The sequence below is a fragment of the Hylaeus anthracinus genome, unplaced genomic scaffold (assembly GCF_026225885.1).
Source record: "Hylaeus anthracinus isolate JK02 unplaced genomic scaffold, UHH_iyHylAnth1.0_haploid 0, whole genome shotgun sequence".
NCBI classification, from domain to species: domain Eukaryota; kingdom Metazoa; phylum Arthropoda; class Insecta; order Hymenoptera; family Colletidae; genus Hylaeus; species Hylaeus anthracinus.
In genome coordinates, this window is record NW_026533254.1 from 13,500,049 (window position 1) to 13,525,726 (window position 25,678).

At 48.3% G+C, this 25,678-nt stretch overlaps 1 protein-coding gene across 5 annotated transcripts in view; it reads left to right on the top strand.

The window, feature by feature from the left end:
- LOC128891148 (mushroom body large-type Kenyon cell-specific protein 1) overlaps window positions 1-25,678 on the top strand; it is a 98,193-nt gene that overhangs the window by 31,199 nt on the left and 41,316 nt on the right. For all 5 annotated transcript variants that reach the window (XM_054150412.1, XM_054150417.1, XM_054150428.1 and 2 more), the window contains exon 2: window positions 14,440-15,485. In XM_054150412.1, coding sequence (XP_054006387.1) covers window positions 15,392-15,485 — 94 coding nt within the window. In that variant the 5' untranslated portion in view covers window positions 14,440-15,391. The remainder of the gene's footprint in view (window positions 1-14,439; window positions 15,486-25,678) is intronic.

The window sequence follows — 25,678 nt, forward strand, 5'->3', positions numbered from 1 at the left end:
AACAACCTTTTCGTCCTTGAGGTTCTCGCGCGTCTTCTCGTCTTTTCTCACCCTCTTCTCTGCGCGTGGCGGATTTTTTCGCCTCTGAACGATATCGAAACGGAGAACCATGGCGGCTATCTTCGTTTTACGATGTTCGTCCCTCCCTCCGTCCACTGATGTAGTGTTTACGAACCGTCGAAGGGAGATATTACAAATTTATTGTATTTCGACGCGAGCAGGCTTTGTCTTCCCGGCGTAATTCAACAATAAGCCATTTATCGCTATTTCGCGAAAAGAAGCGCGTGCCCGGAGTATCGGGTAAGTGTGTATCTCCACGACCATTGGGAACGTAATACGTACACGTGATATTTCGTAGTATGCGTCAGGAAATTACTTCATGTCAGCAGAGTACGCGAACATTGAAATATCAAGTTTTCGAAAATCGAACTTAACACTGTTTGCCATATTTGTGGCGCTCGTGGCCCAAAGGTTTACGAGATCTTAATTCGGTGATTAGTCCACTCGAAAAATAAACACAGAGGGTGACGCATGGTTTTGGCGAAAGTAACTTTCCGTTATTTACGGCGTAGGATTCCCCGAAGGCAACGATTTTTCCCAGACACGTTCCCGACAGATCTGTTATTCGATACGCACGATAAAATTCACCTTCGTCCAGCGGCGTGACGTGTACGAACAGCGTGCCGGAGTCAACAAGTTGTTCAGCCGGACCACCCCTTCCCCCAACTAAATCCCACTTCCTATAATTAATAAACGTCATGTATCGTGGCAGTGCCGAGCAATTTAGATCGGAGTCGATGCGTCGCATCAAGACCTCTCGTGGCGGTCGGTTGATTTTCAAAGCGTATTTCAATTTTTGTTTCTCTCTTCCCGTTATTGACTCGCGTCACGCGCCTTTTATTTACCAGTCAATTACATTCGCCTCGATTTTATTGGCCGTCTTGCACCTGACGTTTCATCGGCGCGTTTTGTCGATTTTGTGTCCAGATCGTTCCCGCCCGCGTCGCGTCGCTTCGAACGAGACACCGCCGCGGCATTATACTCCGATCACTCTAGACTAAAATACACGGGACATTATCAAAATATTTTTATCGAGCCGATTCCCTCCCGTGCGATTTTATTCGGTCGTTGCGAGCTCGACGAGCGTCGAAGACAAATTCTGTTCGCGCGGGAAATTAGAAGAGAAACGTCTACGAAAAATTTGCTAGAAGCGGACGCAACAAAAGAACGAAGCAGAAAGTATACGTTGGAAGCCGACTTAATAAAATATTTCCACGATCGAATCTAGATCGACCGAACGGCTGTTATGTTTTTGACGCACGCTTCCGGTAAAAGGGGGAATCCGTCGGAAAATGTTCGATCAGGCGGCGGAGGAAACGTTGGCCGACGTACGTCGAACGGTATGCCGGGCTGGCGTAGCTCCGCACTCTTATAGCCCCAGCCCGTGAAAGGGTCAACGTCCTTTAGCCTTTGGAATATTAATTTCAAGGTTTTTTGTCGTGCTATCCCGGCCATCCTTCGTCGATATTGGCAGTCGCGGAACGGAGGAAGCGTCCGCGGCAGGCCGGGACATTAATTTGCAAAGTCGTAAACAAGACGGCCGCTGTCGATACTTTTAATAAAATGCTAGTAATTAAATTTCGCGGGGATCGGTAACGGTAGGACTGGTCCGGAATCGAAGGACGCCGGTACCGTCGGTTGAAAGGTAATATCGAACTCGTATTTTAGGTGGACGGCGGCGGTAGGTAGGTGTATAGGTAGGCAGAGGCGGTGGTTGAGAGAGCGCGGAGGCGAGCAGAGGATTCGCAGTTCCCCAGGTGGGGTCGTAGGGGAAAGAAACAAAAAACGACGAACGGGCGGAAACAAAAAGGAATCCGCGTCTTTGGGCACTACTGTGTTAGTTAACCCCCACCAAAGGGTGGTCCGTTCGCGACAACTCATCCCCGTTGCCCCACCTCGATTCACCTTCACCCCCACCATCCCTTTCTTTCTCTTCTCATCTTCCGTGTCCTTTCTCTACTGCCTCTGCCTCCTTCTCCTCCTCCTCGTGCTCCGACTTCCTATCTCCTCGTTTCTGAAATTTTTGAATATCCGATCAATAGGTAGCTGCTCGCAGGAAAAAACGTGTCGGGGTGGGGAGGTATCGGATCGGTGGCTGCCGGTGGAACTTCGCCACCCCTATCCTCGTGATTCGTCGCGCTCTTCGGAGACGAGACTTATCCGTTTTTCCTTCCGGGAACGTCGAGGCGATCGCTCCCACGATTAATTGCCAACTACGTACGAATACCGTATTCCGTGGATACTCCTTCCAGGAGGACCGATCAACGTTCTCCTCCGATTCGTTTCATTGTACTTTATCGTCGGCTCGTATCACCCGGAGACGAGCGAAATTCTTGCCCGCGTAAAAAAATGCTCGCAACGAACTCGATAGACGGAATAAAACTATTCGATCGTCATCTATTATTCGAATAAAATTTTGCCCATCTTTGGAGGCAGGGTATAGCGTCGCGTTGGTCGCGGTCTATTAAAACGTTTCCTACCCGGTTCGCAGTGTATAAGCTCCCCTCGTTGTCTCGAGCTAGGTGTACGTTCAAACGGCTCATGAAAATATTATTCCTTAAAAGTTTCCGTCTGGATCGTCCGAGCACCTAGACCGACGACGTATCTCCGAAGGCACGCGAATATGCAAGCAACCATCTGCCACACTTCCATGCTCTAGCTAGTTATTCCTATGGCCAGACCGGGGGCAATAATTCAACGGCAATACTGGAGAATTCGTAGCTATAATCAAGGTGAATCCTTACATCGGGTTCCATGTACGCTTAAAAGTATCGCGGTCCGCTCGTTGCACGAGAAATCGAGTGTATATCCCATCGTATTTCCCACCGCGACTAGCTAAAGTAATCGATACGAAATGCTTTTCACCTTTGTGCCACGAATGTATCAACTTGGCGTACCGATGATCGTGTTTTTCGAACCGGAAGCAAGATGCTAGATGAATCGAGGGATTAAGGTAACGAAATTACGAAAATGATATCGGTATGCAAATCGTCCGCGACCTCGAGAAATTCGAAGATCTTCGTCGAAGGGATAGTGGAGAATATTCCGATGGATATGAAATTCATAGGCTCGCGAGGAAAGATTCCGGAAGAGGAAAGCGATTGCTCGGGTCGAAGGCGCGAACGATCGCGGTGCTGGCCGCGATAACGATTTCTCGAGCGTTGAAAAACAGTCGCGCGCATTAAGGGGCCGCGAGAGGCAAAGCATCGGCGGGGGAGGGGGTTGGACACTTTGAAAACTTTCAACGCCATCGTCGCGGAAGCCACGCATTTTCATTTACCAAAAACGCAAAGTATAATAAGGAGGGTAAGATAAAAGTAAGCGTACAAAGCGATAGATGCGAGCGAGCGAGAGCTGGAACCCTCCCACGAGGGGTCTTCCCGGAAAACGAAGCCACGAAACACGAACACGAGTCGCGAGACGGTGCAACGGTGCGGGTGCAACGACTGCAGCGGCTGCAACGATGTCGAACGCGCGCTTTTCATACCACCAGCCACCCAGTCATCGTCTTTACGCTAGGGTTCCAGGGGGGAGCGAGAGCGGGTGGGCCATGTTTCGAAGCGTTTTATAATTGAGACCGCGCCGGAACGGAACGGAACGGAATGGAACGAAACGAAACGAAACGAAAGGGGGGAAGGCACGGTCTCGCCGGAGGACGGGGGATCGATAGCATTTTTTTCGGGGTAGGAACCCAGACATACGTGGCGAAGGTGGCCGAGGAGAAGGGGTCTCGAACCGTGTGACACATCCACCACGCAGGGACTGATATACCGAACCAGCGTCGCGAGCACATACGAGGGAACAGCAGGCTGCACGAGAGAGGAGAGAGTGGGAGAGAGAGAGCAGCCCTGGAGGGTCGCTCCGGCAAGCTTGCTTTTCGACAAAGAGGCGACGACGCTTTTTTATAATTGCGTTTTTAATTTGACGGATTCTTTGATGCGTTTCGTCGTACACTCAAGCGTGCGCGGAAGAGAGACCGAGAGTGGGAGAAAGACAGCCCAGGAGAACGAGACGGAGAACCGAGGGAGCGAAAGAAGGAAAAAGGAGGGAAAGAACGTACGCGTACGCGTATGGAAGTGTTGGCATATGTGTACCGAGGGAGAACCGGAGAGAAAGAAGGAAAGCATCGGGGAAAGTGGAAAAGGACCAGACAGAGATCGCCGAGAGGAACGAGGAGAGAGGAGGGCGACGACGCCCGGCGACCACGAGAGTTTTTTTTCTGGCCCAGCACGGAGCCCTCTTTTCCTCTAACCACTCTTTCGCAATCCGTGCAACGCACACACATCTTCATCTTCGTCGCACCGTATCGTTCCCGGCGAGAAACCGACTTTTCCCGTGCATGCTCCTACCTGCGCGCCTACTTCGTTTTCCTTCCCCTTTTCCTCCGTTATATCCGACCATCGCGAACTCTCCCCGCCACCAACCCTCTCGTTCTTTCTTTTACAACCATCTCACCCCTCAGCCGTCGAAGGACCGGCCGACTAAATTAATTTCAATCGTGTTCGCCGGAGGCATGTTCCGTCAGGCTAGATTTCCGACGTCCCGACGATTTTTCGCTCTGTTCTACCGAACGTAACGCCTCCCGACTTCTTTCCCTGGGATTATTGGCCGCATCAAAGGGAAGAAAGATCGAGCGACCGCTGCCTTTCAGCCGAGACTTCGTAAAACGCATAGGACAGCGTCCCCGAAGCGCGATCTACTCGAATCACCGTACTCGATTCTCGAGTTTCTGGAACGATAGGAAAATTCGCGTAAATCGTAATCGATACAGCCGACGACGATAATGGGATCAGTGCTTCCAACGCCGCGACGCGGATTTAAACCTAAATCCGATGTACAGAGCGGTCGTAGAAACTAGGACAAGCTGTAGCTTCGTTTCCAAGCCTAGATAGAAAAAGTTGATAAAGTTCGATTCTCCAATGGGGAATATAATTGTTTATTTCGCCGCAGCTATGTAGTCGCGATTGTTTTTTCAAACGAAACCATGAATTTTTTTTTTTTTTTTTTTTTTTACATAAATCGACTACTCGTTGCACACGCGAAAGCATTAAGGTATGGCCATTAAAAACAAAATGCTTCGCGAGATATTTTATATTTTATTAATAAACGGTATAGTGTTGCAGAGAAATCCAGTTCATTACGGAATAATAATAGAATATCGTATGTCGTGTTCGAAATTCTGTTTTCCTGTTTTAAAATGTGGCAAAACAATCGATACGTTTACTCGTTGACATTCGTGGAGCGTAAATTTGGGTAAAACCGGTGTATTTACAATCGGCGGGTATTCGCTTTTGTCGTTCAATAGACCCCTCGCGAAGATGTTACGCATCGACGACTAGCGGAAAAATCGCGACAAGAAGAACTTTTCCGAGATAGTCCCCGCTCCGAGATTCAATCTTTTGTATCTCTTCTTGACGCTTCGGTCCAGTTTCTCTAGAATCACCCTGTAGACCGACGCGCTGACCTCGTTCGGCGATGTTTAATGTTTAAGGATCAAGCGAGCAAACAAAGCGAATCGGGCAGGTTCGTCCGATGACGTATAGAAGTGGCAGAAAATTAGATCGGCGTGGCTCGTTAACATTCGGCTCGGACGCGGAATAACTTGGCGATAATTTAATCGGTTCCTTCGGTAATAATCGCGGATGGTTCGCTCGGTAAAAGTTTTCCTAAAACCGGTCGTAAATTTATGACGTTCCGATTCGCGGTCGGGGTCTCTAATGACATCAGTCTGGGCCTTTCGAAACGGTACACGATTCACACAACCCAGAGCGCTTTGATCACGCGTATTTAACCGGGCAATATGAGTAGTCACTCGTTTTCGAGTTTTTTTCGAATAGCGGTGGAGAGCACGCGGATGAAGCGAAACGATTTTTATTGCATTTCGCAGCGTGGAATCCCAGCTGGAAATTGCGTCCAGCGAAACGTTTTGTTTTACAACGTTTTCATCGTCTCTCTCTCGTGCCCTCCGCCCGCTCTCTCCCTCATCCTCGTTTCCACCGTGGCCCCTGTGCCTTTATTCGCTAGACAGACTTTTTACGCTTTTTTCCCCCCGGCTCGTTTTCACAGAGAGCATCATCACGATCATCGCGTTCAAATCGACTCGAAAATTGAGATTATCATATTGACGCGGCGAAACTTTCAATCCGTTCGATCGCGTTTCATCATACCTACCGAACGAAATTAATTCAATCGGGATTGCACTTTTCGGTATTTGTTCGTCGCTCGCGTTCGTACCAATCTGGCTACGTCGACGATGAAAATATCAACCGCCTCGTATCGACCCTATCGCACAAATCCTCTGCGCAGCTGTTACCAAGTATAACGTGCAACGCTACCGTCTGCTCATCATGCTCTTGGACTATTAACCGATCGGATCTGCGCTCTCGAAACCGTCATCCTCGACAACGTCTGCTTCGTACTCGCATTCTTTTACGTTTCTTCCGAAGAAACGCCGCGTGTCGATTAGGAACGCGAATCACACTTTTCAGTCCAGAAACAGCGTATCCAGTTTTAGGTGGAACGGATGGATTTTCGTACGAGACCGCGTACAAGTTTCAGGACCGCACGCGACTGATCCTCGCATTCTTAACGGACTAGCCAGCGCGTGTAGTTTCAGGTGGCGCGTATGTGTTTCCATCTTAGCCAGAGCAACGACCAGCTTAACCCGGTGCAGTACAGTTTCAGGTAGTCCATATACGCACGTATTCGATACCTACATTGCGAACAGAGTATCCGATTCGACGCAGAGTGGGCGCGAGTAATGTCGATATATCTCTAACAAATTAGCCAGCGTATACAGTGTCAAGTACGACAAGCGTGTTTTCAGATTAAACAGCGTATGGCGTTTCAGGTCGAGTGGGCGCGAGTAAGTTAGATATATCTCTAACGGATTAGCCAGTGTATGCAGTTTCAGATAGAACGAGCGTGTTTTCAGATTAGCTAGCGTATGGGATTTCAGGTAGAGCGATCGCGAGTAATTTCGATGTATCTCTAATAGATTAGTCAGCGTAAGCGGTTTCGAGTATAACGAGAGTGTTTTCGGATTATCCAGAGAGCGGTTGAGTCGACCTTTGATACACGGGTCCGCGTGCGTTAAATCTTCGGAGATTCGGGCCCGATCGCGAGAGTAATCAACGAGCGTTGGAAGGTCGGTTGTTTATTGCGTTCGGGGTGACGTTGCCGCGAGAGATACGGACTAAATTTCACGGCCAGCGTTTTATACGAAGAAGAAAATGCCGTTCGGAGCGTTAGGGGCCGTGTATCCCTTTTACGCTGCGAGAGGCAAGAGTCGACGAAGGTGTCCGAAGTGGGCTCGCGTGGATAGAGAGAGAGAGAGCGGAAGGACGGGAAAAAGCAGCGCCGACAGAGGAGATCCGAGAGGAACGGGAGCCTAAATTTAGTAGACATCCAAAGTATAGTCATGGAAGCGTGCAAAGAGAGGGAGGGAGAGTGAGTTCGAGGAGAAACGACGAGGAGGATCACGATGGCGAGGAGACGTACGGAGGAGGGTGTGGGGTAACTCTGTGCTTTGGTGGCAACGGTTTAGGGTAGCAAAAGGAGGATACCAGAGGGTGGAAGCGGCGGATAGTGGGAGGAGGAGGTGCAGAACGAACTGTTGCTTCCCCGAGAGCCATGTCGTGCTGGTACTTCTAGCACAGGATTCTCGAGAGCCTCCAAACAAGATTTAAGCGTTCTCGCCGGCCACGAGGACTATCGTTTCCTCTGTTCCCTACAAATTCTATAAATGCCGTTCGCGATTACGCGTCTTTTCGCAAGAATCGCTCGCGACCGTGATTGTTGCCGGATACGTTACTTGGCGAGTCGAAAGAAACGGGGAGGAAGGGGGAACTGGTACGAATTGCAACGCGAAACTGCCCCTCGGTTACCGTAGACTCGTCTAGAGATTCTGTGGAAGCTAAACGAACCGAGGAGAATGGCAGCAAACAGGTCGGGAAAGAAAAGGTATACACGCGGCCTTCCGTGCGTCTCCGTTGCCTGTTACTCCTTTTTAACTCCGTGGTTCTCTTTTCCACGCTCTCTAAAAGCTACCTCGTGTCAGTAAACCAGACAACCGGTACGCGGATCGGACTAACGTTGCCTTTTCTAAATCGAGAACTCCGAAGAATCGCGTTCGCTCTCCTCTCGATTCTAGACGACGTTGGTTAAAGCACGATTAAACGACGATCGACGTTCCCTCGTTCACAGACTCGAAAATCCAGACTCCACGATCCAAAGCGTCGCGCGCCGCAAAACACAGGAAATTGGAACGCCGTTAGACTCACGACGCTTAAAAGGGACCGCACGGTTTGCCCGTTTCTACCGTGCAATGATCGAGAATATCCTATGCCGGAATTTTTAAATCTCCCCCGACCCGAACGCGCGATTTTTGGGGTGCGATGGACCGTTCATCGCTAACAGATTCGATCAAAAGAGGTCGAGCGCGACGAGGGTTTCGTGGTCAACTGTGTCACCCTCTCCGAGCCAACCGGACCAGAATCTCTCGCGCATTAATCTTTCTTTCCCCGTAAAAAGTCATCTGCTCCGTGAATGAATACTCCACGCCTTCAGCGCGCCGCAATCTTTGAGAAGAATTTTTATCGAGGGAAAATTAGGTAGGGAAAACACGTTCTATCTTTAATTAAAACGATAATTTTTCAAAGAATATAGTAGGTTGGCAAAAAAATTAATGTCGATTTTCGAACAAAATTTTTAAAGCCACGTATCACAAATTGACTTGTCCTGTGCACGTTGTCGAACCGTTGTTCGTGGATCAGCTTCAACCAGTGCCTTCAATTGGTCGTTGGCGACGAGAGAGGTGCATTTGCAGCCGTCTTCGTCTTCGAGGCTCACATCTCCGCTTCGAAATTTTTTGAACCAAAAGTTCAACCGTGCGTTCATTTACGGTATCTTCTCCAAATACGTCGTTGATATTACGAGTCGCAGGTGCAGCTTTATGACCCAGTTTATATTCATATAAGAATATTACGCGAACTTGCTTAATATCCATTGCGAAGTAAACAACTTGGAGTGAGCATAAATTAACACGTTGACTGCCAAACAACTCGTGAAAATTTATACAATACTAACACTTTGTTTTAATATAACTGAAAATTATTTTTCTTCATATTTAAATCAGTACTTATTTTTGCCAAATTCATGAATCCTGAGCAGATTTATTTTCCTTAACATCTCATCTTCAGAACTAATTTGTTTCATTCCTTAGTGAAAAATCCTGTCACGCGTATATGTATGACGCGGCGATCAATGTGTTAACGGTAAAAACAAAAGCATACTTATCAGATAAAGTGACCTGTTATCCCAAAATCATGCGTAAAAATTCGAAAGTTCGAAAATCGACGTTAATTTCTCACCGAGCTAATAGCAGGTGACCGTTATCGAAGCATTTTTGATACGTCCTTTTCGAGGTGTGGTAGCAATACCTCGGCTGAATAAGTGGCTGAACGCTGGCTTTCGTAGCCAAGAGAAGATAGAACACGGCGAAACGACGCGACGCGCGAAATTCCAAAGTGGCCAACGATTATGAGAAAGAATTCGATCCGGACAGGGTCGGGCGAAGGGTAACGCGAGGAATAGGAGGCGACGTAGACGGTGAATACCGGACCCGAGGAAAAGGTGGAGACGCGTCGAGGAAGAGCCAGAGCAAGAGGGGGTTGGTGTCCGTAAGGAAAAGGAGAAAAAGAGACCGCGTACGTGAACGCGCGGGAGGGTGATATACGCGGTGGCCGGGTGAGAGAGTAAGAGAAGAATGGAAGAAAGAGCGAAGGAGAGCACGGAAGGTAGAGGAGGCGAGGAAGGACGTAAAACAAAGTAACGACGAAATGCACTTCCCCCTTTACGCCGTCCCTGGCGCTCGCCCGGAGGGAAACGTCGAACGAAACGTTAAAAACTGGGAAGAGGAATGAGAGCGCGGGGGTGCTAGGTGGTGGCTCGTCGGTCGGTAGGGTCGGTGGGCCCTGTGGAGGCGCAAGGAGGCGGAGGGTTTGAGGGTGGGTTTGCTGTGGCAGGCGGGCCACCCTGGAAGGGTGCCGGGAGGTTATGACAGCCGAGGTATTGAGCGGATCCTTCGTTAAAAAAACGAGAAGCACCGTGCTGAGGCGCGTGGAACAGAGACGGCAAGGGAACGAGAGAGCGAGAGGCCAAGAGGGAGAAACCGAAAGCGAGCGAGGGGCCGAGAGCGAGCGGGAAAGGAAGACGAAAAAGGAGGTGGTTCGCGGGAGATGGAGAAAGAAAGAGAGAGAGAGAGAGAGAGAGAGAGAGAGAGAGAGAGAGAGAGAGCGAGAGAGCGAGAGAGGAAGAGTGTGCACGACTGCCGCCGCCGTCGCCGCTGTTGCTGCTGCTAGAGGCGGTGGTGGAGGTGGTCCAAGGGGTGAGACCAAGTAACCGAATCCAACGCACCCTTGCCTCGCGTCCATTGCCTCCCCCTAACCCGGGAAAAAAACCGAGTGCACCATCTCTCCCACTTCTTCTCATCTTCGTCCTCATCCTCCTTCTCGACCACCCCTGACTGCTCTTCCCGAAGCAGTTCTACCCTTCCTCCTCTGTCGCGTCGCACTTCTATCTTCGTCGTTCGTCATCGACTTTCTTCCGCCTACGAAAAGTTTCTCGGATTTCGAATCACATTGTTGCACGACTCTCGTACGACACCTCCAGAAATCTTCCGCTTCGTCGGCGACCCTCTTCGATCGACGCATACGCCTCACGATTACTCGTCAACCGTTAAATCTAAGTACAACGATTCAGCGAGATCCTCTTCGAAATTTTCTCATTTTCACGGGTGAAAATTAAGTAAACTCGAGAGACCATTTTAATTCAACTCTTCGACACTCGTCGACCGCTCAATTTTACAAGCGAAACGCGATCACTCCGTACGATTACGAATGCAATTACTCTACTTGTATGTACGCGAGTCAATGAAAATGACAAACGTTATTTTAATCGACACGCTCGCTACGATCTACCCGTGCAACCTGAAAATTATTCAAATGGAAAACTAGTGCAGCCTTCGTCGAAAGCTTCGATCACTATTCTATTATTCTATTCATGGATTCCTACCCGAAATCCTAAATTCTCAATATTTCGACTCGCGTCGTACATAGTTCGGCTTCGAGGTACAAGTATCCTGTTCGAGTGCATCAATCCTCCGTTTCAAAATCGGTTCTAAACCCAAGGTGTTTACCCGTTGCCTATTAATTATAGAATCGTATCGATCGACCCTTCGTGACTTTCCACGAGCGTAAACCCGAACACGACCTAGATGACAATCTACCGGGCAGGAAATTCGCGATCGCAAAGCGAGCAAGCCGTTATCGAGAAATAGTTTTAAATCGCGATTACGTCGGTTCGAAATCGACAGCGTACTCGAGATAGCGCTAGACCAGTAGTCGGTGTGGTGCGGTAAGCGAAAGAAAAACATGGACGGAAAAAGCCGCGTAGATGTACTTAAGGAAGCGAAAAAGGAAAAAGGGTTTGGTCGAGGTAGAGGGGGGGGAGGGGGGGGGAGAGAAGGTGGGACAGGGGAATCGAGACCGTTTGTTCGTCGTCGGAAATGCAGGCTGGACACGGAAGGACGGAAAGCGAAGCGAGTGTGTGCGAAGCACTCCCCGGATTCGCGTAATGGGAAAATCGATTAGGAACCGAGCGAGGAAGGTGACCGTCCAAGATGTACGGATACACCACGGAGAGTTATTAGCTCTTCTTCTATATCCGGGGAATTAGCCGACTCGTTAAAAAAAAAAAACAGTTTTTTCAGAGAAGCTTGATCTTGGTTTACTCGAGTGCGTAACTGTTACTTCAGTTATCGCACTGGATCCATACATTCCCGATATAATTATTTCCATTCTTGACACAAGTCCTTAATTTTGGGCTTCTATAATCTAGAAGCTAATTTAGAAGCTTAATTCAGGTTATCGTAACACAACTCTGTACATTACATTTACGTTAGTCCCACCTTTAGTGCACGTCTGTTGGGGCCCGCTGGCCCCCTTCTAGCTCAGGTACCTCGGGATCGCTAAGCCCGTACCGTAGCTGGGATATTCGCATGCTACAGTCCCTGAGGGATTTTTTCAGAGAAGTTACGATTTAAACATTTTCTTGTCCCGGCGATAGATCGAACGGATCGAACAGTGGAACGAGACCGGAAACTCGAGAAATTTGAGACGAAAAGCTCCGGCGATCGAGAAATACTTAATACGGTAAAACTCAAGCATCTCAGAACTCCGGGCCACTCCAAGGTACTCTAAGAGTCTAGTCACTTTTCCCTCGCCCAGCATGCCTGCGAAGGTTCAATGACATCGGTAGAAGCTCCGGTACACGTACACAGAGGCGCGCACCGAGCCGAAAGTAGAACGCGTGGCGAAGACCGTTCGCTCTTTCTTTTCAACAATTGAAAACGGTTGACGAGAGAAGTACGAGGCGAGAGGTACGAAGGGGCTGCAGCTGGAATTCTTTCGAGTAATTATGTAATCACTGGATGGACAAATTGCTCGAGCACTCTCGATGATTTTTCTTATTTAAGAAACCAATTTGTCCAACTTCAGCACACCCCGAGCAAACCAACTCGTCTCCTAAATGTATCTTTTCTACTCTCAAGAGTAACACCAGCACTTTCATCCGCTATTCCAAATAAAATTTGACTACCTTTGGTAATTAGACTTTCGAGAAGGGGCATATGCACGCGTGTATCGGCAAACGTAGAACACGCAAAACCGAGAGCCCCCGTGCGTTTCGTCGATATTGTTCCCGTAGGCTTACCTACGACTAGTATGCAATCGATCTTTCAGCGTCAGCGGTATCAGCGTGTTAGCCCACGGCTAGCTTCTATTCACCGAGCGGCGTCCGTGCGCGAGCGGAATATCAACACCGAGAATCAAACGCTTTTAACGAACACCGCCGCCACCGCCGACGCCGCTCCGATTTTGATCACCTGCATCATACGTCGTATCAACGAAACACTATCGATCATGGTCCTCTTGACGAGTAGACGAAGATCGATCCGAACCGCGAACCGCTAGCCCCCGTTTACGCCGTTGAATTATCAGCCAACAGGGAGGCGTTACTTCGCGGAACCGTTGCATGTGGATCAATGCTAAACGCGAACGATACGTAATTCGTGTCGCACAAGACATCTACGATCCAGATAACCAAACTAGACGAAAAACACGTACGAAAGCGACGAAGGAAGGAAATCGCTCGAGAGGGAAAGTGTTTACTCGCGAGCCAGTCGAAACTCGGTTAAAGAATTTTTACGATAAATTTTCGTCCGTATGTCCGAGACATTTCCGTATGAAGATTTAAACGCGATTCCCGTGCTGTTGGTCCAGAGGTGTCAGCATACCGAGTTCTCTAGGGCGCTATTCCAGCCGTGTCGTGCGGTTTGCCACGTGCAGTCGAGTTGGCTCAAAAACTTTCTACCGAGTGTAGCAAACGGCGGGAAATGTAGAAGCTGGCGAGAAGACCGAGCGAAAGGGAGAACGGGATCGAGGTCAAAATAGGGGCAGAATTAGAAGATGTTTGATTTTCGACGGCCAAAGAGGAAGTTAGGTGAGCTATTAGAACGGGTATCTCGGCAACGAAGGCAATGGAACGAAGGAGTTTCGCGATGAACGCAAGAGAATCAAGGGGCTGGCATGGCAGGACAGTAGAGGAGAGGGCCGGAGGGTGACGGACGAGGGTGAGGAGGATGGGGAGGGTGGGTGTCGAGGATAGAGGCAACCGAGAAGGAAGGAGGTGAACGACGGACGAGAGGGGAATAGGGCAAGTAGAAAGGACGAGGGTGTTCGCGGGGGCGGATGAAAGGACGCTTACCAGCTACTACCTATTGATCGCCAATTCTTTTTCTCTTGTTGCATATTAGGCGCACTCTGCCTCCTCTCTCTTTCCGTCGGCGGTGCGCTCTCCCACCCCCTTGCCGACGTAGAGCGCGCGAATCCGCCCCTATAGCTACCTTCCGACCACCCTGCGCGCCTCTTCCTCTTCTTCATCCTCCTACCCTTCCTGCCCATATCGCGTCACCGCGAGAGAGTGCGAGCCGCCCCTACTACCTTCCTACCTACACCATCGGCCCTGACGTTCCCTTCTTACCGGCAATGTTTCATTTCGAGTAGCAGTACCCTTTCCGTTTCGGGGTGGGGCCGGCACCCTTTTCCCTTTACACGCAGGTGTCCCGTGCATTCTTTTGGCTATCATCCCGCGTGATTCGCGTAGCGGGCAGCGATCTTACGACGCGACGGTTCCGTGTTCGCGTCCACGTGACTCGACTCGACTCGACTCGAAATATAGGGGTCGCGTAGAGATCGACGATCGATGATCGCAGAGACGAACGATTCGTGATTAACGAGCATTTACCGTTTTTTGTTGCAGGTAACCGAGAGCAAATTTCGCTGGAAAGCAGCCATCGCGAGACGATCATCGTTGGGGCGATCGTCGAAGGCGAAATCGGCTCGTGGAAAAAGAGAGCAACGACGGAGGAAGTAAAAGCGAGGACTTGCCGTCGACAACAGACTGAATTCTCGCACCAGCCAAGGCACAAGCGTGCACGTGTGTTGTGCGTTCCCGTGCCCTAACCCTGTCTCAGCACGAGGGAATAGTCGTTTCTCCGCGGTCCCATCCCTACTCCGCCAGAATCGCCGCCGTTGCCGCCACCGTTATCGCCACCGCCATCGCCACCGTCACCGTCGCTGCCGTCGGCTCGCCATCCCTCCGACGCTCGCGAAGAAGCGCCGCCACAGCCGACGTAACGACGCCGGCGACAACGACGACGACGACAGCGACGACGACGACGACGACGACGACGACGAGGAGTAGGAGGGGGACGAGGACGAGAACGACAACGACGACCACCACGACGAGGACCAACGGGCCCCCGTTATCGGCCCTCGACCACTTTGGCGGTTTCTGGCGCACGCTACGTCACGCGTGACGTCGCTCCCGGCGCGCACGTTAAAGCAGCGGTGTGCACACACGCTACCTTTCCCTTCTCGCGCCAACACCGCGAACTCGACTCGCGTTCGAGGCGCGCGCTGAACAACAGAGAAACACCGGACGGAAGAACGACGAACGGAACCGAGAGGGGAAGATCGGAAAAGCCGGTCATCCAAAGGAAAAGAGAAGACCGCCGCCAGGAGGAAAAGGAGGAGGAGGCGGAGGACGACGACGACGACGACGAGAACGAGGACGACAACGGCGACGACGACGACGACGACGAGGACGGAGGAAGGCCGGTGGCGGAGGGGGTGGATATCCACGCGGGAACACGAGGCAGGCGCACCCGGCCGGCACGCACACACACATATTCTAAGATGTGATTTCAAAAATGGCGGATTGCCCCTATGCCCGCTGCATACAGGAACGCAGACACATCCGACGGGAGCTGCTGCGATGGACAAAGAATATGGTCTTCGTAGTCGGTGAGTTTAAACGCGATCAACGGTACATTTCTAGGCCGTACGTCGTACGTCATCTCCAGCTGAAGAATTCTCGCATGGGGAAAGTCATCGGTATAGGGCCCCGATTTCCGTATCGAATCTATGAATTTTCCCTTGTTCGACGATGTCTGTCGAGAAAGAATCCAAACTTCCATGAACCGAGTTTGAAGTTTTCTTCAACGATCTTTACCCGTCCACTAACCATCCCAAACTATACAAACTCGAAGTGTTGGCAACGTATGCAACAGTTGCGAAATACTTGTCTTAAATGCGATGGGAGAGTTGGACAGTGACCCCGAACGTTTTTAACGATAAATTTAATGTTTTCTTTGAACTTTGTACGATCGTCGAAGTTGTTATTCCGAAGCAAATCGAAGGAAGAAGGAATTTTCTTAGAATTCCGAGGGTACCATCTCGATGGTTGGGTATCGCTCTATGCATAATAATATCGTCGATTAGAATTTTTAATTGGAAGGAATGGAATTCATTTGCAAGTCGGTATACGGCCGCGTGGTAAATCCCCGAATGTGTCAGGGATATATGTATAGTTGCAAGCGTGCGACTCGACTGTCTGTGTGTCGATGCGGAGAGGGGAAGAGAGGGTGAGAGTGGACGGAAGGCGAGAGGATGAGGGACGGGAGGGAGATATAGGGGTCAAAGAGGGGAAGAGGTAAAGATAGAGAGGGAAGCAACGCCGGTGGTGAGACCTGTTGCGAACCGAAACGCCGAATCCTGGTTGACTGTGAGCCAGGCGTGACTCCTACTCGTGTCCGTACGTTCAACAGGGTGGTTGCATGCTGTCGAGAAACATAGCAACATTTCGCCCGTGTACCTCGCTCCGTGCGTTGGTAAATTTTACGATTTTTCGCTCCTCTGTGTACGTTTCACGGAATATTTTCGCTCTCGACGTTACGGCAGCGAAACGGCTGAATATTCTGGTATTCCGAATTGTACAGTTTGCTTTGCTTTCGACACCGTTTTACAAAGGCTGGAATTATAAGCGAAATTATAATGTCTATATACGAAAGATGAGCAAAATCCTCGTCTAGGTAGAAATCTCAAATAACGACTACAAAATGAAAACCATTTCAGCTATTACTCGTCGACTAGGTATCATAATTTTTTGTATAGAGATCTTCGTTTCTTTTTTTTCCATATCGTACATGTTACACGTTCGATTCGCGTCTCGTCGATGTGTTACGAGACGATGATATAAATGGAGTTAAGGCTGTTCGATCGGGGGGGGGGGGGGGATAGTTTTAATTAGTAAAATTCGGTGGGAAGAATGACTCGCATAACAGGTTTTTATGGTTCCGCACCCTTGTACGCCGGCGCCTCCTCGCTAATGCCGCCGCCACCACTACTACTTACACGGAGTCGTACACACGGGAGTCAACCGCGCATAGAATACTGCACGAGCTGCGTGCCTTGACCACAGACAACCGAGCGATCCCGGCCGCCGCCCGAAACCTTCTTTTCTTCTTCTTACCGCCTCCCTGCTTCCTCCTCCCTCTTGCCGATCCGCATCCCTCTGTTGCCCTCTCGTCGCTTACGCCCCCACCATTGTCCTTCTACTCCCCCTTCTGTCCCTCCTCTGGCTTCGGGTTAGTCCGTCAAGAGAAGAGTTCTCCGCTACTCGTACTGTAGAAGGCGCGTTTCCACGCGCGCTGCTGTTGCGTGCACTCGCCGTTACGCTTCTTCCTCCACTTTCGTAACCTCACCCTTCTTCCGTCCTCTCCCTTTCTCCTCCGCCACCTCCGTCAACCCCTTTCCGTTACCGTCATCCCTACCTCTCTCTTCTCGTTCGCGTCTCTCTACTCTCGTTTCGGGACGCAACTGCCGCTGGTGGTCGAGAAATTTTCGCGAGTCCTTCCCTTCGTCCCCCCCGCGTCGCCTCGACCCTTCCTCTCGGCGTCCATCCCCCCGTACCTTCGATTTCCTCTCCCGAACCCGTGTTCCTACTTTTTTCTCGTCGCAATCGGTTCTCCTTCTCCGTCGCGAAGATTCTAAAAAGGAAGGCGGTAGTGGCTCGCTCTCGAGAAAAGGAGAAAGAGAAAGCGGAAGCGCGGGGTGCATAGTCGCGTGTGTGCGCGTCAGAGCTCCGCCGGCGGCGTACTCCTCTCGAGACTTCCATGATCTTCGGAGATCGACCAGTACGTGTTCGGGAAAGGGTGACGGAGGGTAGCAGCAGGCTTGAAATCGAGCCGCGACGCGAGTGTCCGTAGTGCTTGCACCAGCGCCGGTTACGGAGGCGTAACGACGCCTGTTCCATGGCGGCGCAACGTGGCCGGAATCGAATCGAATGTGTTCCACGCGTATACGAATGGATCGATCCCGCTGGTGTGTCAGTTCTCCGTTGTTCGGTGTTCGTTTAGTGTTCGACCGTCTTTCGGACGAAATCAAGATGCTGCTGCGAGCCGCCACGCTGTGAAACGACCCGCGACCATTCTCACGCGATCAGCCACTATCGCGACCTGTTACGTTACACGTGTTGCTCGCACACGTAGACGGCGGCGGTCTCGCCGAGATGATCGATGCCGACCGCGTGGCATTTTTGACTAGTTTCGAGTGTGCAAACCTCCCCGTAATCTAGATCGCTGGATCATCTCTGTTAATACCCGCGATCTGTTCCGTGCGCATCAAGCATGGAACTGGACGTAACGAAGCGATGCCCGTTTCCGCCGGCGATCCAACCGTTCGAATCGATGCTCCGCGCGATACTCTTCCGCCAAAGTTTCGCACGTTGCGACCACCGGCAGTAGCGATGTCCGTATGCATCCTCGCAACGACGTCGCATCGCCGCTCGATTCGGGACATTTCTAGGATCAAGAAGACGTAGACGAAGAGTACGTATACGTAAATATCGTATAACGCGCAGGTCTCGCGTACGCTTGATCGAATTCGAAAAACCCGTCCACGTGTGACCATCGACATTGTTCGTCGGTCCTCCTGCCAGAGCATATCGAATCGAACGAATGATTCTCGGTGCACGTTAAATTCGTTGCAATCGAATATTCCCCCATTTAAACGTTCTGCTTTTAAAATTCAAGAGGCGAAGAAAAGTTTGTTTACGTGCTCGATTGCCCGTTACATCGCGCAAGACAAACGAACGTTTCGCGAGGTGCATTTTTCCGCTCTTTGGCCCATTGTGCACCCACACCCCTTGCCTCTAAAAAAACGTTCGGCCCCCGAGGCGCGCTAGGGAGGATATGGCTCGGAGGAAGAGGTAAGGAACGGAGCGTAGAGGAGAGGAGAGGAGAGGAGGAGAAGGAATGTTCGGGTGGGTGCAGTTACTGCTGATCGTTAAAAGGCGCATAAAAAAAGGTCGTGAGAGAGGGAAGCGAGGAGGCGAGAGGAAGCAGCGCGAGAAGTAACAATAAAAATTCGTGGGCATTCGTGTTTCGTCGCCGAAGTAGGAGCGCGACGTCCAAGGGGGGTGAAGCGGCGGGAGGCGAAAGAGAAGGAGAAGGAGAAGAAGGTGGGAGAGGAGAGGGTCAGGGGTGATCAGGGCGAGGGACGGCGAGGGGGTGCAGTGGCGACGGGCGTCGGTGCAGGCGCAACGGGGGTGGCGGGCGTCGAGGGGCGGAGGGGTCGAGGGTGGCGGTGGAGGATGGGTATGGCGGAGCAGGGTGCGTAATGAAACGATATTGAGTAGCCGTGGTAGGGAGGCTGGTGGCTAAGGGTGGGGGTCGTCTTCAGCCCTCTCCGTCGATTGACCTCGCTTCGACGAGGCGAGGCGGACGAGGAGGGTGAGTCGAAGCGAGGCGAGGCTAGGCAAGCTGCGGAGGAAGGGGCTGGGGGACGAAGTGAGACGGCGGGGGAGGGGGCGAGTGGCACACAGGGGCGGACGCGACAAGAAGGGTGCCTCGGTGGGGGTGAAATGCCGAGCGATCCTACGTGGCCTACCGGGGAAGGGAGGCCAAAGTTAAATTGACGAAAATGACGCGGCACCTTCTTTTTGTCTTTGCCTACCTTTCGACGCCTTGGAACGCCTTCCGAAAAACTTCAAAGCGACATTAGTACTCTCGAGAGCATGACGTAACGAACCGCGGCGAAGAGAACCGGCAGAAGGACGACTTTGTGGTTAACGCGGAATGGCACTCTATCAAACGACCCGATGACGACTCGATGTTCAATGTGAGTTTAATTCGCGCGCGTCGTTTGATATGCTCTACCATTGTTATTGCGCACATTAACGTCTTCGCGCGTCTAGTTTGTCGGATCGGTGTAGCTACGTCAAATGGTTTTTTTTTTACGCATTTATCTTCGACCGGTTCGGACCTGATTTATTTTAACACGTTGGCTGACAAAGTTAAAACTCGTGAAAATTACGCTAATATTATATCTCGAGACTATCGAAGATTAGATAATTTAACATTTGTCGTTGTATAGAATTTTTTAACGTCGCCTAATTTACGAACCCTGTCCAGATTTATTTTCATTATTGCCTCACCTCGGGAATTAATTTTTGTAGTTTCTTAACACGTTGATCGCCATGTCACCCATGTATGGGTATTGGAAGTTAAATGTCAAAGAAAATGAATTTGTACGAAATACTTGAATTTCGGCTAAGTTACAAAAATAAATACCACAATAAACGTGTATAATAATACCACAGTCAACGTGTTAACGAAAAGTTCTGTCATGTATTAACACATTGACTGCTAGAGAAATATTCTTGAAAATTTCTGCTAGAATTAAATATTATTATTCAGACTATTGGAGACTACCTAATCAAACATCCGTCGTGGTATTTATTTGTATAACTTCATCAAAATACACGAATTTCATTTAAATTCATCACCCTTTGAATCTTAACTTTCAGAATTAATTTTTTTACTTCTTCAGTGAAATGCACTGTCACCCACATATGGGTGACGTGGCGTGCAACGTATTAAAGCTGAAAAAGGTATTGCGGCAGAGATCATTTTTGATGTCGACAAATCGTAATAGTAAAATCGCAAATCATTTCTATCGATGCCAAAGGAAATTCAGATGTCGGATAATTAATATTGACGTTAATTAATTCAAAATTCATTTGTCCATACGGATACCTTTACGTTCTCCGTAACGATACGTTCACACACAATGTGCGATAAATCCTGTCCGTTCTCTCACATTTGCTAGTAAAGTTAACCACGCATTCTCGAATTTCGCATCTGACTTTGCTTTCCAATCTTGTTTCGAAAACATAAATCTAAAAAATATATATATATATATATATATATTTTATTAGTTAATCGTATAGATCGCAAGGGTTCGAATACTTTCGCGAGCTACTGTATTTCTAACGAACCTCTTCGTCCTCGTTCGTACGCGAAAAAATATTTTTATCTTGTCCCGGTGGTACGAACGCGATCAAACTTCCGCCGTGTTCATTAATTTTTCATTCGAAGTGGAAATATTTTGTCGCCGTAACGATATCGAGTGTAAAGCGCAAACTTTAGCAAGTATAAATATTGTACGGAATATTTTTTGTCCGCCTAAATGACGTTGCGAGTAAACAATTTGGAAAATTAACAACGAACCGCGACGTGCTGTTTTTTAAAACGTGGAAAATGAGTTAATGCTCGGACAGAAGCGCATAATAATCCATTAAACGATCGCACGGCCTGTCAGATAATTATCCAGCTTGACAGAAATTAATATCAATGAACGATATTAACGATCGTTCTTCTTGTAAAATATAACAGGCGTGTCGCGTTGAGCAGTCGGTGTTAGTTGTAAAATTCATATCGTACACCGGTAATTTTGTCCCCTTCGTGCTTGACAAATTATTTCTACCACGGGGCAATTCCTTTTTCGTTCTATCATCTGTACTCACGAATTACCTGTTTCGCGAATTATTCAACGACACATCGTGGAAACAGGAATTATTTTTCGCCGTTGAGTTTCGATATAAGCTGACCGTTTAATCGTTTCACGATTAGTTTCTCGTATTATAACACCGAAATACACTTTTGACGGATCATTCCATTTCAAGTTTATACTCATCGTACAAGATTTCGTTGGAAATTAACGAATACGCAACATCGATTCGTTCTACCGTACTTGAGAAAATTCGAGATAAAACGGTTGCCAGCGATATCGTCACATTAATCCAAGTAAAGTAATTCACGAGGTTGTCTGGATCGATTCACTGATCTTTTTCACTGTGTAAAGCCAAAGCACTGATTCTCACTTACTTTCCCGATGTTCCGTATCTCGAGCTGACCAAATCTCTGAACGTCGATGATCTGCTATTCCCTTGGACACACGTAATTCACGAAATTTCTTATTAACACGTAAAATTACCGCACGTAAAAAAATATACAATACGTAATTCACGAAATTTCTTATTAACACGTAAAATTGTCGCCATGACGTCGCCGATTACCGATAGCCTCCACGGCACTGTTGCCAAACCGAGTACCGGTCACCGTTAATCCCCACGGAAGTCGGTGTGTTAATTTTGAATACTACGTAAAGATGTGGATACTATTATGAACTTTCGATAGGAAAGAAGTAACGTATAAAGTAACGTATAAAACGATTGAAAACTTGATATGCATCGATTATTATTCGTATAGTAGGATTATTGACTAACGCGTAATAGGCGACGTGCTTACCGTGACAGTTCGAGAGGTATCGAACGCTTACCTAGATCTGCTCTAACGACAATCATAGATGAAGAAATTGATTTCAATCTAACATAAGAAACGATTGTTTTCACGTGTGAACTGTACGGTGATGTGAAACGTACGACGACAAGAAACATACACGGATACGGAAGAACAAGTGCCAAGTGTAAGCATGTCGATCTGTCGCACCGTAATTTGAGAATAGTATCGTTTGCTACGTGTCACTGAAATATTTACAACGAACAATCAATTTTCTCTTTCTTAAACACGAAATAACAAAGATACAAGATTACACATTGCCCGAAATAATATTTCAGATAACGTTGTATCGAAAGCGTACCACCTCTAACCACAAAACATACGCGTGTACGTGTGCATTGGGCAGTTCTCGAACTCGACCTTGCAGTTTCAAGTTATATTCACGAAATATCATCGCAACGAACGCACAGGATGTGCAAATGTGTATCGATTGAAAAATGATGTGTCAATTTGTTAGAGCAAACAGCATAGATCGCCACGAAGAGGCCCCGATCGTTTTTTATTTCGTCCAATGGGGTAAGCAAATAAATTCGTAAATCTCTCGTTAAACGGTACGATTCACGAATGACTCGTTAAAAAAAAAAAAAAAAAAAAAAAAAATCGTTCGCGTATGTACACACTCGGGTTATACAAATCGACTGCTAAAAAACTCGGCAAGTTAATCCGATGACGGATAACGACTGTGATGCGTTGCATTTTAAATCCGTCTCTTTCAGATCACTCGTTGAATTTCGTTCCGAGTAGAGTTTTAATTTCGAATAATTTTTACCACCGCGTTACATTGTCTGAAAGAAGACTAATTCCGTAATCTTCGATGCCGCGCGAGAGAATCGTATATGTGAGATTTAGGGAAAAGCGCACATATTTTGGGTCATCCTGTACCCAACGCTCTATCCTCGCTTGTCCTCGGTCTCTCTCTTTCTCTTTCGAGCATGTATACACACACGTTCGCGCGTATCGTGTCGTTCGTCGCTTGGATGCAATTCGTGCCGAACACACGTATCGTCGCAACGATGTTCCCTTCTAGCCCGTTCGTCCTCCCAATGTTTCGCTATCGAGTGAAACTCGAAAACAGCAGTCAGGAACCACGAAAAATAAACACGCGTTAAAACGCGGACGGCAAACGAGACCTCCAAATTGCTTTTATACCATACGAAAACCATATTAGAAGAATGTTGCAAAAATCGTACCACTCAAAATATTTCGTTTCCCTTTTTGTTACTTTTTTCGATGCTTCTTTCTACGTACGCTGATACTGGAAGTTATAGCTCCTCTTTTTTTGAGACACCTATGATTATTAAGAGCAAATTAATTCATCGTACATCGTTACAATAAATTATACATGCCGATAGAACAGGTACGATTAAAGAGAAAAATAATCTTGTCGATACATATTTTATCGATGAATTAACAGAATGAAAATATTCAATATACATATAATAATAATGATTGAATTACGTGAATTTCTATCAATATTAATATATTTTATTATCGCGAGTCAGAAAAATCCAATATGAAATAATAATAACAACGATTAAACGCGGTTTATGCACGTTAATGTTAATATATTTTATCGGTAGGAAACGGGGAAAAACGAGCATATGTTAATAACGATTAAGTAACCTATATGTATGGTCATTTAAAAAAACAAAAGTGAAACGACAATAGATTTTGCGATTGCTTCGTATGTCACCGCAACTCTTGCGAACCCGCGTTGCATATTTTATAGCCTGGTTCGTGTTTTCTATAGCTGCCCTATAATTTGCAGTGCTGAACATTAGAGAACTGTCCCCTACCATTTCTATCTGCGTATCGTTATTGACGCTAATGGTTTTCGTCGAAATAATAGCGGAAAAAGGATGTTAAGGTCCCGATATCTCAACGCGATTGCACGATGTCCTTCGCACTTCCGCTTCCAGGCGTACCGACTTCTGCATTCCAATTCGTCAATGTCACTTCTTTGTCAACGATGAATTTAACGTAGCCCACACGACGATCTCGCGATACAACTCTTCCCGCGGGTAACACTAGACAGCGGAGAACGATAAATGGGTCACAAGACGACTACGCTGTACGCCTTGGTGTCCGATTACTGCTTACATCGCTTACCAAGCTAAAATACGACGAAAGTACAGCCCAATGTGCGTTTCTTTGACACCGGCAGAAGATTTTGCTCTTCGCTTTCTTAAATCGACGGGACACGATATCACAGGTACTCTCGCGTTACCCTAGTACGCATCTCGCGACGACACGAATTCATTTTTGGTTCAACGTGACCGTTTTATTTTACAAAGGAAACTGTCACCCATTAATTGCAACATACAATTATAAAGATGAACCGTATCTAGCAAAGTAAGTTGTTAAAGTAAATGCATAGCATGTTAAAAGAACGCTAAAGTGTCCAATTGAAATTGTGAAATATACGGCACGTTTATCTAAATATGCGCTAATTATGGCAATCATTTTAAACCAAGATTTTCTTGTGCGCTCATCCCTCGGCATACGATACGGTTCAACTATTATATGATCTGTCACCGTTATTAAATTATATTTCACATTCAGCCAGCAATGTAACTTTTGTTCGCGAATCTTGTTCTTTAAATATTTAAACACCAGGATATAAGACAGGTGGTGTATCTAGGGTCTTCGACGTATAAAAGTCCGTTCGCATTCCCGTCTTTAACCAGCTCTGCTCGAGCGACTTTGTACGCGGCTATGATTATTAAATTCCACTTTGGATTACGTATCGCGTAGCAAGTCCGTTCGACGAGTTCGAAAGTTATTTCGATGATCGGGAATCATCGTGGGAATCGCGGTGCTCTCGATGAGATAGAAAATAAAAGGAACGTTTAATGCATCCCACTCTCGATCGTTTATCTTGTTTATGGCACGGCGTTAGGACCCGATGGAATAATCCCGTTAAGCGTTCGCCGTGGATCGCGAAGTCGCGATTCTTGAAATTTCCAAGCATCGGAGTGGCGAACGCAGAGCTGCCCGGAGCAGTAATTTCACATTGTTCCAGTATATTATTTCATTGCACGATATCGCTCCATTAGTTCGACCCGAGCAGTGATTCCCGAGGTCATTATACCAGTGGAGAATCGTCGAGAAAGAGTGAGTGGCAAGGAGAGGAGGTAGAGAGGTAGAGAGCTTAGGCGAAGAGAGGGAAAGAACGTGAAAGAAGGACAAGGAGGGAGGGATAGAGGGAAGGAGGAACGAAGAAGAATGGTCCGCGAGGTCAGCCCACGTTCGTACATATTCTCACGTAGATCTGTGTACGTACCGACGCGTGCACACCTTGACGAACATTGTTGAAGAAAAAGAAGCAGTCGCTCGATAATACATCGACTGCCTAGCGGTCGGTACCACCGGGGTGACGGTTCCGAGCGAATGGAAGGGCCGAAGTACAAAGAGCGGAGAGACCAGAAATTTTGGCAGCTGGTACTTTTGGTCAGCCTTGCTTTCAGAGTATGCCCGTACATTGTTCCTTCGATTCTTCCGCGCTTTTGTAACAGC